This window comes from Cucurbita maxima, unplaced genomic scaffold, assembly GCF_002738345.1.
Source record: "Cucurbita maxima cultivar Rimu unplaced genomic scaffold, Cmax_1.0 Cma_Scf00014, whole genome shotgun sequence".
Taxonomy (NCBI): domain Eukaryota; kingdom Viridiplantae; phylum Streptophyta; class Magnoliopsida; order Cucurbitales; family Cucurbitaceae; genus Cucurbita; species Cucurbita maxima.
Window position 1 is genome coordinate 373,268 of NW_019272030.1, and position 12,401 is coordinate 385,668.

Sequence of the window (12,401 nt, forward strand, 5' to 3'; positions counted from 1 at the left end):
TCATAGTTTGTTAACAAATCTATGATTTAGAATGTAATCTTCATTATACACATCTATAAATACATGAGGTCATGACCCTAGGTTGGGTCATTGAGCCATTCAACCTAACATAGTATCAGAGCCAAAGGTTTATTTTTAAATGTCTACCATATCTTCCTCCTCCTCTCCATCCACCATCTCCAACACCGTCTCAACTACAATGGAGACTTTTGGCCCGAGCACTCTACACCATGCTGTCACAATTCGTCTAACCAAAAACAACTTCATCATATGGCGCGCCCAGCTCCTCCCCTATCTACGGAGTACGAAGCTTATGGGCTACCTCGATGGCACCAATGTCGCACCTGCCAAGTTGGTACCTTCCTCAACTGCGGCTGGTGCTGAGATGGTCTCTAATCCGGCCTATAATCAGTGGTATGATCAGGATCAACAGGTTCTTAGCGGTCTTCTCTCCTCCATGTCTGAGGAGATTCTTCACGATGTGGTTGCTGCTACTACGTCCAAGGAGGCGTGGGATACCCTGCAACGGATGTTTTCGTCGTCAACTCGTGCTCGCACTATTCAAATTCGTATTGAGCTCGCCACGTCCAAGAAACGAGATCAATCTGCTGCAAATTATTTTCGCAAGATCAAAGGGCTAGCCACCGAGTTGGCCGCCGCCGGCTCTGCCTTGCAGGATGATGATGTGATCGCGTATCTTCTTGCTGGTCTTGGCCCTGACTATGATCCCTTCGTCACCTCAATGACTACCAAGAGTGAACCCCTCACGCTTGATGATGTGTTTGCACATTTAATGACGTATGAAGCTCGCCAACTACAACACCAGGCTGAACTTCAGTTAAATCTTGGATCTTCTGCCAATTATGCTGGTCGTGGTGGTCAGCAGAAGAATCGTGGGTGTAGGGATCGTGGTCGTGGTCGTTCTCAAGGTTATGCATCCTCTCGTCCTGCTGGTGATCGTCGTGGCCCTTCTACTCGTCCTTTCTGCCAGATCTGTGGCAAAGTGGGGCATACTGCTATCCGCTGCTGGCATAGGATGGATGAGTCCTATCAAGATGAACCTTCTTCTGCTCCTCCCACGCCACTAGCGGCTACTTCCTCTTACAAGATTGACCCAAATTGGTACACTGACACAGGCGCTACGGATCATATCACCAGTGACCTAGATCGTCTCGCTGTGCGTGAACGCTATCATGGAGGTGAACAAGTTCAAGTCGGCAATGGAGCAGGTTTGCGTGTTTTGCATACTGGTCATTCTCTAATTAATACTGCTACTCGTCCTCTTGAATTGCGTAATATTTTGCATGTGCTTGAAATTTCCAAACATCTTCTTTCCGTTCATAAATTTTCTCGTGATAATGACATATTTTTTGAATTCCATCCTTGACATTTTTCTATAAAGGATCGACGATCGAGGAAAAGTCTCCTAGATGGGAGGTGTGAATCTGGTCTTTATCCTATTAAGCCATCCGATGTCAATGATCTCAAGCACGCCTTGGTGAGCAGATCTACTACTCACGACCAATGGCATGCACGTCTTGGACATCCTTCATCTCAAGTAGTAAAATCAATTTTGCGTCTCAATAATATTTCGTGTGCTAGTGAGTCATCTTTGTCAATTTGTAATGCGTGTCAGTCAGCAAAAAGTCATCAGTTACCATATACTAGTTCTTTCCATAGGTCTTCGTCACCTTTGGAACTTATTTTTTCGGATGTTTGGGGCCCTGCACCTCCATCTGTTGGAGGTTTTAAATATTATATTAGCTTCATTGATGATTTCAGTAAATTTTCGTGGATCTATTTGATGCATGATCGTACAGAAGCTCCTCGTATATTTTTGCAATTCCAAGCTCATGTTGAGCGCCTTCTAGATACTAAAATCAAGTGGGTCCAATCTGATTGGGGTGGGGAATATCAGAAAATTCATAACACATTTTTTCGTTCCCTTGGAATTGCTCATCGTGTTTCGTGCCCTCACACACATCAACAAAATGGGTCTGCTGAACGCAAGCACCGTCATATTGTTGAAACAGGCCTAGCCCTTCTAGCTCATGCTCATGTACCTATTAAATTTTGGGATGACGCGTTTCATACAGCCACATATCTCATCAATCGTCTTCCTTCTCGTGTCATCGATAACAAATGCCCCTTAGAGCATCTTTTTCATATCCCACCAAATTACTCTTTATTAAAAAAAATTGGGTGTGCTTGTTGGCCTCATCTTCGTCCTTATAACAAACAAAAGCTCTCTTTTCGATCAAAGGAATGTGTCTTTCTAGGCTACAGTTCTTTACATAAAGGGTATAAGTGTCTTGACACAGATTCTGGTCGTGTGTCTAGAGACGTCATATTTGATGAAAATGTTTTTCCATTCAAGAGAGTCCCACCTATTTCTTCCTCAATCATGCAGTCAACGCATAATGCTCCTGATTTGGGTGCCTCACATTTGGGTAATAGCAGTACTAATTTGGAGAATGATCACATGCATATGTCTGTGCCTACTAACTCTTTGGATGCAGAAAATTTGGTGTCTACATCAACTTCGAAATTGCCACAGCAATCCTCCGCGTCGCTGCCATGCGAATCGGTGTCGGTTGTTCAGCCAATGATTGAGGCCTCGACTCCTCCGCCAGTAGATGATATTGCACAATGCCCGGTCGAATCCTCGGCCGCTGGTCAACCAACTACTGTAGCTTCGGTTGCTCCCCTCGCAACGGCTGATACGGCTGTCCCCACAAATGTGGATCCTGCACCTACTACTCATTCGTATGGTACTCGATTGAAGCACAATATCAAGAAACCCAAGGTGCGTACAGATGGAACAATAACATATTTTGTAGTTCGGTCTTCTGCCTCTGAACTTACTTCACATATTACTGCTATGGAGCATCCCCTCTGGCGTCAGGCAATGAATGATGAGTTTCAGGCAATGAATGATGAGTTTCAGGCACTTCAAAAAAAATAAGACATGGCACTTAGTTCCTCCTCGTGCTGGTCTTAACGTTATTGATTGCAAATGGGTTTTCAAACTCAAGCAAAAGCCAGATGGCTCTGTTGATCGCTACAAAGCACGCCTGGTTGCTAAAGGGTTTAAACAGCAGTATGGCATTGATTATGATGATACCTTTAGTCCAGTTGTTAAGCCCACTACCATTCGGCTCTTACTATCTCTTGCTATTTCTCGTGGTTGGGCTATTCGGCAGATTGATATTCAAAATGCTTTTCTTCATGGCGTTCTTAATGAAGATGTTTATTTAGCAGCCCCCTGGATTTGTGGATTCTCAGCATCTTGGTTATCTCTGCAAGCTGGATAAGTCGCTTTATTGGATGGTGGTGAAAAGCTTTCGCCTGAGGATACTACTCGCTATCGGAGTGTCGTTGGTGCTCTCCAATATTTGTCTCTGACACGTCCTGATATATCATTCTGTGTCAATAGAGTGTGTCAGTTCATGTCCTCCCCAACATCTATACATTGGACGACAGTCAAACGAATTCTCCGTTATCTACATGACACTATTGATATGGGTTTGTGTCTTACAAAGTCCAGCACTGATTTGTTGAGTGCCTTTTCAGATGCTGATTGGGTCGGGAATCCTGATGATCGTCGAAGCACTTGAGACTATGTAGTCTTCTTTGGTGGCAATCTTATCTCTTGGAGTTCGAGGAAACAATCAACAGTTTCTCGTTCTAGTACGGAGGCCGAATATAAGGCGGTTGCTGATGCCACTGCTGAATTAATTTGGATCCAAGTTCTCTTGCGTGAGCTCGGGATCTCGCAAGCGCGAGCACCTAGCCTGTGGTGTGACAACATTGGTGCCACCTACCTGTCCGCCAATCCAATTTTTCATCGACGGACGAAGCATGTTGAGGTTGATTACCACTTCGTTCGTGAACGAGATCGACTCGTCAGCTTGATGTTCGACTTATTTCTTCGAAGGATCAGCTCTCCGATATCATGACAAAGCCATTACCAGCTCCTTCTTTTAGCAATTTTAGGCGCAATCTGAACTTAGTAGTACATTGTCTAGATTGAGGGGGGGTGTTAAACGTAGAGTAGATCATATTTGTGTATAGTAAGATAATCTAGTGATTTACTAGATTGTTACCAAATCTATGATTTACTGGTTTGTTACCAAATATATGATTTCATAGTTTTGTTACCAAATCTATGATTTCATAGTTTGTTAACAAATCTATGATTTAGAATGTAATCTTCATTATACACATCTATAAATACATGAGATCATGACCCTAGGTCAGGTCATTGAGCCATTCAACCTAACAGAGATCTCTTTCAACTATAATACTAAGATATACCTCGTATCGAATAAAATAAGAGTATTATCGTTTCCTAATCTTTTTAAAAATATAATTTAATTTCTATGATAATTGTAAATTTATAAGAGATTTTTTTTTTTTAATATTTTCTTATTTTGAATAAGAAGGAAGACAAACGTACCTCTACATCTTATTGAATAGTTGCATGCCTCTTCTTAGTTCTTAACGGTGGCTTTTTACCGATCATCTTTAAAAAATCCTCTTCGATCTCAGATTTGGAGAGCGTCACATTCATCCAGCCATATTCTTTGATTGAACCCTCCTCATTTTAAGGTTTTACTAATTTTTTTCTCTTTTAGTTTTGTACCCTCCTCCTCTATTGCCTTGTTCTCCTCTTCTATCTTCAATGCAACTGTTTCGTGTTTAGGCAATACTTTTCGAGACGACGCCATGTTGGGCGCCGAAATTGGGGCTCGTTTAAACTCTGAAGCCATAAAACTAGGATCTTTGCAGCTAATAATCTTCCGGTATTTATGTTTCTCCCAGAGTAGTGGTGGTGACGGTGGTGCCTCCAAATTCTTATCGACACTAGTTTGAGTCGTCATTTACTTCTTTGATCAAATTTTAGTTGAACACAATAAAATTTGTTTTAAGAGAACTCAAATCAAAATGATAACCAGTAATAAAGAGCATTCCAATTTATAAGATTTGAATTATCTTTACCAATTTAGGAATAAGATTACTTGGGTTTTTCTTTATTAAATTAATTTAGACTATTTAAGTTTGAAGATATTCTCAAAAGTTACTCGAATATTGACAGGTCAGCCATTTCAAATTGGAGACCCAATCTAATTATTTGTAGAGTCAAAACCACTAGATAATATTTAATATTTTATATATCTATATATATATTTATTTAGAGTCCTCAAATTATTAAATATATGTATGGTATTTGATACCTTAAATATTAAAATAATTAATGTACATTAAATAAAAATATATATTTGATTGGAATTTAGTTAAATATATATGGAATATCTTATAATATCGTTAATATTGGTTGTTCTTCAATCTTACTACAACAATAGAAGAAGGAAATATATGACATTTGGTACAAAATTAATTCAATATACATGCGGCATTAGACCTCCTATAAAAATAATGATTTTGGTAGGATGATGTATACGATACCTTCATGCTACTATAACATACATTTTTTTATAAAGCTAACAAACATAATAAAGACATTTCTTACGTACTTTATAACATTTCAACTTATCGCTCTCGAAACTCATGTACGTAGTCATATCATTATGATAAAAACATGCATAATCATATAATTATCTTATAACACGTAATAAACAACCACAAAATAGGTGTTAATCACATAACAAACCTAATAATTTTCAATAAATTTGTCTATTTATTATAATTTGAGCTCAATATAAGAACTTTTTATAATTTTAGAATTATTAAATTATGTTGCACTTATTCCTTCCTTTTTCATTATTTTTTTCTTTTTTATATTTCCATTTTCTTTTATGTTTCCATTTTCTATTTAAACATAATTAATCAACATTACAAGAATAATCACCTATTTTTAACATTTATGAAAATATTGTTGCTGTTTTGTTTGGTAAAGATATTTCTGGTAGTTTAATGTGTTATTATTGAAATTTTGAAAATTTAAGATATTTTTTAAATTAGTTTGAAAGTTTAACATAATTTTTAAATAAAATATTTATAATTTTTTATTTTATTTTAAATGTGTTAAAAAAATGATTTTAAAAGTTGAGAATTGTTTTTAAAAATAATATTTTTATAAATTTAATATGAAACAAAAAAATACTAGCAAGACTTACCGACTCTATCACGGCAGTGAACTAAATAACATGTTTTCAAATCTAATTCTAAACCAGGTAGAAGTTTATATTAAATTGTCTAATTTTAAACCCGTTAGAAGTTTATATTAAATTGTAATGATTTTTTTAAAACGTATGGATTCTTTTATTATTTTTTTTTTTTATGTTTTTGTTCGGCCTATGAAATGCTTAAGAAAAAAATAGAAATGGTAGATTTGGACAATCACATTCATATTCAAAATTGTTAGGTTGTATGCTACTGTGACTTATGGTTCATGACTTTCTGTAATAGAGATTGCATTGTAACAAACCACGAAAACATAGATTCTTCTTGATTCATGATGGTAACAACAAAAATCACATTCTTTGATTGAAGCGTTTTCGATTTGAATGTTATACTTTGTTTTTTTTTTTCAATTTTTTATCAGTTGCTTTGTTCTCCTCTTTAATCATTGGAATCTCTTATTTGTTCGTTGTTACCATAGTTTCATTTTTGAGTCTTAGATTCTAAAGAAGTTTAGTTTGATGTTTCTTTAAATCTCATGTTTATGTTTCTTCATTTAAAATAGAATGGTGTAGTGATGTCAATGTCTCTAATTAATTTCATTCATCATTTACCTCTGTTTAATTATTTACTTTGGTTTAATTATAGATATTTGTTCTATCACAGTAATGAGATTAATTTCCTTGGGTTGGAATGTTATACTTTAATAAATCTTTTTATTTTAATAAATATTAACTTAATAAGCTCTAATTTAAACTAGTTGTTAGAGCTATTTATTTATATTTTTGTTTCTAATAAAATTAAAATATTAGTGATAAGTCAATTATTTTTTTTAAATATTTAATTAAGATATATTCATTTTCTATATAACAATTAAAAATTATATTTTTTAACGGACGAATTTGTTTAAATAATTTTAGACTAGAAGTCATTTAGGTTGTTGAATGAAGCGACACCATATAGTTTTCCACATTTATTCTATTGTTATAAATTAGTAGCACTTTCATCTTTAAACCTTGATATGATTTTTTTTTCTCATTTCAATTATGTTTTTAACATATTTGCAAGTTTATGAACGTTTAAACCCATGCAATTTTAATATAAAATGTTTTTAGCTAATCTTCCACACATAAGTTGAAGCAAGACGTTTTTTTTTTTTTTCAGGATATGGATAATGGCAACAACATTGTATAGATTCATGCATATGATCTCTGGACATCGTAACACATCGTATCCAATCAACATTAATCTGTTTGTTTTCATATACAAATAATAATAAAATAAAATAAAAAGCAGCCAATAGATTTGTAAGGATAGTTGTGGGGAGAAACAAAAGAATCGTTTCAGTAGAGAAAGTGACACAAATGAGAGTTAAAAATGATGCAATACAAATATGCCTTTAATTGTCTCATTACAATCTAAAAATAATAAAGACAAAGTTAAAGCTAAAGTTAAAGGGACCCTAATTTGAATGCCCATCAGCCCTTTCAAACTCACTTTTTCATTTACCAATTCTTTAAGAACAAACTGGATGAAACCAATTATTACGAGAGGGAGGATTCGACATGAAATTATGACAAAAAGAAATAAGGCTCGATCATCAGAACAATAGGACGATTAATTATTGAAGAAGAAAATGAGAAAAGAAAGAACCACCTGGGATACTGCTGATTGTTGGGAGGGAGTATTACGTAGGCTAATTTAAGAAATGTTCGTGTTTAAGGAATACATCTACATTTTTATAAACTTTATGGTTATTAGATCCATGCCCTAAACTTAGCTATGTCAACAAAATCATCAAATGTGGAACAACAAATTGTGAGCCTCAAAGAGAAGTCAAAAGTGACTGAAGTGTTGAACAAATGATGTACTTTGTTCAAGGACTTTCGAGGAGTCAAGCCTCGATTAAGGAGAGGCTGTTCGAGGGCTCATAGGCTCGAAGGAGACTCTATAATATACTTTGTTTGAGAAAAGGAGGGTGAAAAGTCGTGATGCCTAACCCAAAAAAAAAAAAAAAAGAGAGAGAGAGGTTCTATGGCCATGAGAATGGCATTGCTACTTGATTTTGTGTCTTCTAAGTTGAACCCTTTTTACTGTTCCTTTTTTGCTCTAACGAGAACATCACTGTTTCTTTTACGGTCTCCAAGATTTATCCAGTTTCAATTCCCCCATGTTCGTTTCAAAATAATATAATGCAATTTCTCTGATTGTCTCAGTTTGCTGAGACTGATCACATGCTTGAGAAACAGAAATCATACACACATAATATCAATCTAAATCTGTACTTGAATATTCAGTTTCGAGCAGGAATAATTTTATGAACAAACAATCGAGAGGTGGTTTTTTTTTTTTTTTTTTTTTTTTTTTTTTTCTTTTTTTTTTTTTTACCATNGCAAAACAGAGAACCGAATCCGAAAAAACTTACAGTTACTTTGGAAATGTATGGCGGAGGAAGATTGAGAAAAGGACTGATTCGAACTCCGTTGCCATTGTTCGGTCCCGAATTCTTCCTCACTGAAGGCTTTTGAGTGGACAAATTTGCGAAATACGAGTTTGCGGATGTGGATATGGATGTGGATGATCTTCTACTACTCGAAATCGAAGGCTGTTTCTGCATATTCGGTCTCTGAGGATCCTTCGAAGTCGATTGCGATTTCGGATTCAAAGCCGAACCAGTGGAGTTGCTTCTCGAGAGGAAATGCAAGGATCGAATCAAACTTCTACTCTTGGAGCTTTCGCAATTTAAACTACTGCTTCGCTTGAACTGCCAGAAGGATTTGGATTGCGGTTTCTCATCGGCATCGAAACTGGCGGAGAGAAGCTCTTTGAGGCTCTTTTTCTCGGAGGAGACAGAATTTCTGGCAGGATCGGGAGGAACTAGAGGAGGAGGAGGAGATTGGATAGGTTTAAGAAATTCTCTGTTTGGCTCGATCGATTTCTTGATTTCGATGGGGAGAATTTTGCCATTGGAGAAAAGTTCGTCGGCGGAGGAGAGATCTTGCCTAAGAAGATTGCCGATGCAGAAATCGAAGTCGGATTCGAGAAGAGTCAAGTCCAAACGCTCGCGATTGCAATCAGAAGAAGAAGGCAACAAATCGGCCTGGTTGAGATCATGCGAAAACGAGATTCGAGGACTGATTCCTACAGTGGAAATCTCAGAGCAAACTTCGATCGCCATTAGCATTAGAGCTTAGCCAAATCCAAATCCAAATCCAAATCCAAATCAAATTCAAATCACGACTCAACAGCAGCAGATTGAAAACAGAAATGGTGGGAAAACGAATTTGTGATTCGAATTTGGGGAACAAAAGAGTCCGAACCTGCAGCCTTTTTGCCTTTGATTTTTCAGCCTTTTCCGGTGGAGAAAATCGGCATTGTGAGGATGGAAGAGTGAGAACAGGAAAATGCGTCTGAACTGCGAAATCGAAATTTGAAGAACAACAAAAATGTGTGAATTACGAGGACAGAAAGTGAAGCAAAGAGAATGAAAGGTGTTGAAATTAAGCACCGAAAGGCTACAAAAAGAAGAATCCTAGCGAGCCGGAGAGGGGTTTCATGACCATTTTTATTATTTATTTATTATTATTATTATTATTTTATTATTTACAACGACTATGAAAAAATAAAATTACCAAAATGGAATAAGTTTGAATGTGATGCTATAAATAGCCTAAGATTCGATTTTCTCATTAATAAAAGAAAATACTATGATTTCATCTCATATTTCCTTTTATACCAAAGTACCACACATATGCAGCTTATTCGTACTATAATCTTTTATTTCCTCTTTTGCCCTTATATTTTTAATCATATTCAATTTTTTTAGTTTAATGGGATATGGTTGTTCAAATATGAAGTTGGTTACACATCAAATTGATGTACCCATTCACGTATGAGAGTGACTCTTCGAGTATAAATGTCTACTAGTTTTAATAGGTGTAACTTATGTTGGTGTGATGCATATGTTCGAGTATAGGAGTGGTTACACATCAAAGTAGCGTATACATCTGTATATAGGGCAAAATGGGTGGATTGTGAGATTCCACATTTATTGGAAAGAGGAACGAGTGCCAATGAGGATGCTGAGTCCCGAAGGAGGGTGGATTCTGAAACTCCACATTGGCTGAAAAGTAGACTGAAACATTCTTTATAAGAGTGTGAAAACCTATCCCTAGCAGACGCGTTTTAAAAACCTTGAAAAGAACTCCGAAAGAGAAAGCCTAATCCCTAGCAGACGCGTTTTAAAAACCTTGAAAAGAACTCCGAAAGAGAAAGCCTAAAGAGGACAGTATCTGCTGGCAGTGGGCTTAAGCCGTTACATGCTATCTATGTATAAAAAAGAAAAAAAAATGTTATATGTTTATACGTTCTTAAAAAATAATTTCCCCTCGTTGTTAGGTTACAATACTCAAACGAGCTAAAATCACATAGCGCTAATGATTTGAGGATGGTTAGAGGAGTTTGATAGTGTAAACTACTGAATTAGGTTGTGTGAATCTGATGATCAAGAAAAAACTTAGAACGACTATAAGATTTTTCATGGTAAAAATTAAATTGTTACAAATTTAAAAATATATCGACTCAATTTAGTTTTGGAGTAAAATGGTCGATAATTTTAAAATTTTAATCCGGAAGGGTAAAATGAGAAATAAATCCAATTTAGATGTTGGGTAATTAATCATCATATTAACGATTACTTTAATGTGGATTATTATTATTAAGTGTCATTAATTTTGTCACCACTAAGCTTCATCATAGAAAGCCATATTAATTAGGGTGCACTCTACAACCCCACGTGAATATTAATTTAAATAATTCAAATTAAATGTTTGGTAGATGATATGATTAATTTCAAATGTTATATAATAACTTTAATTTTTAATAAAAAAAATTGATTAAGAAAAACTATTGTAAAAATCTATCCTACAAAAATGTTGAACAAATATCAAATCAATACACCTAAAGTATGATAGCCACACAATTTTGACTTTTGTTGGATATTTTTTAGTCTTATATATGATAATGTAAACTATATCCATATTTTAATTAGGGATTAAAATTTTAATTCATTAAATAATTTGTTGATTTTCTAATTTGTTTTCTTCCAAGAATGAAATAAAAAAAATTATCGACTCAACTTTATCGTCAAGGCATATTGAGTTCGGTCGCAAGTATGGATTAATATTTTGTTTCAATTTAAACTTTAAAAAATTTCATTAATACTCTTCTGTTTTTTTTCAGTTTGACTATAATAGAAAGCTTTCAATAGAAGAAAAAGCTAGGATAAAGAAGAGGACAGACGATATGTTGATGATAGGAACAACGGCCCTTTACACTAATATGATATTATCCACTTTGAGCATAAACTCGCATAGTGTTACTTTTAGTTTCATTAAAAGACCTTCTACCAACACTATAGTGACCCTAATTTTCTACTGAAGTAGAGTTGCTATATATATACATGACATAACCTTTTTATGCAAAAATATTTATTTAAAAGAGTTTAATAAAACAATGTCATGAACTTATACGTTTACATAAAAGTCTTAAAACAACACAAAAGAAATGTTCAGAGCAAATTAAATGAAAACGAAGGAAAATATTAAAAAGAATAGTGTCCTATACTAACCTAAGACCTATGAAAAAATAAATGCAACTACCCTATGCAAGTTTCATGGTCTTTGATGTGATACAGCCATGAACCGTACATTGGTGCCTTGTCTTTACCTAAAATATAAGAGTAGCACATGACTTTGAGTATTTTAAAAAATACTTAGTAAGTGATTCAACTATTGGAGTCTAGGAAAACAAACACATGCAATATGAATTGGGACCTATCATTTAAAACCATATTATCTTAGGTGGTCTCCAGTCTAGACAAAATTGGAAATGTCAAGACCAACATTTACTCGAGAAGGAGCATCATGTTGGATGTAAAAGATACAGAAGAATGAAGTTGCAGCAAGACCACAAAGAATGTCAGTGCAGCCATTGTCAGTGCAGCCATCTTCTTATTCTTCTCTACCCTTTTTTTCTATTTCATGTTATAATATATTTCCCATTTTCTCCCTCCAATTAAAATTTGTCTTGAATTTTTAACTTAATTTTGTGTGTAATTGCTGATATATTTAACATTTTTTTAAAATATTACGAATTAATTAGACTTAAAAATTAAATTTCTATCTATAAAAAAAAAAAAAAAAAAAAAAAAAAAAAAAAAAAAAAAAAAAAAAAAAAAAAAAAAAAAAAAAAAAAAA

General features: G+C 34.8%; 1 protein-coding gene and 1 non-coding gene across 2 annotated transcripts; one reads left to right on the forward strand and one right to left on the reverse strand.

Moving 5' to 3' along the window:
- The first annotated feature begins 667 nt into the window (after positions 1-667).
- On the forward strand, positions 668-807 carry LOC111489883. Its single transcript, XR_002719474.1, has one exon. It is a non-coding gene; the product is annotated as a small nucleolar RNA Z247 (small nucleolar RNA).
- A 7,470-nt stretch (positions 808-8,277) lies between these two features.
- Positions 8,278-9,322, reverse strand: LOC111489360. The gene is made up of 2 exons (XM_023137549.1): positions 8,570-9,322; positions 8,278-8,370 (listed from the first exon to the last, which is right to left on the reverse strand). Exons 1-2 carry the CDS (start codon positions 9,320-9,322, stop codon positions 8,278-8,280), a joined length of 846 nt encoding a protein of 281 aa, XP_022993317.1.
- Positions 9,323-12,401: the final 3,079 nt, after the last annotated feature.

Excerpts from the sequence above, each read along its gene's own strand:
- LOC111489360 (XM_023137549.1), bottom strand. The coding sequence starts at position 9,322 with ATGGCGATCGAAGTTTGCTCTGAGATTTCCACTGTAGGAATCAGTCCT. Across the intron at positions 8,371-8,569 it reads CATACATTTCCAAAGTAACT|TCTCAGCAAACTGAGACAAT; the intron begins GTAAGTTTTTTC and ends GCATGTGATCAG.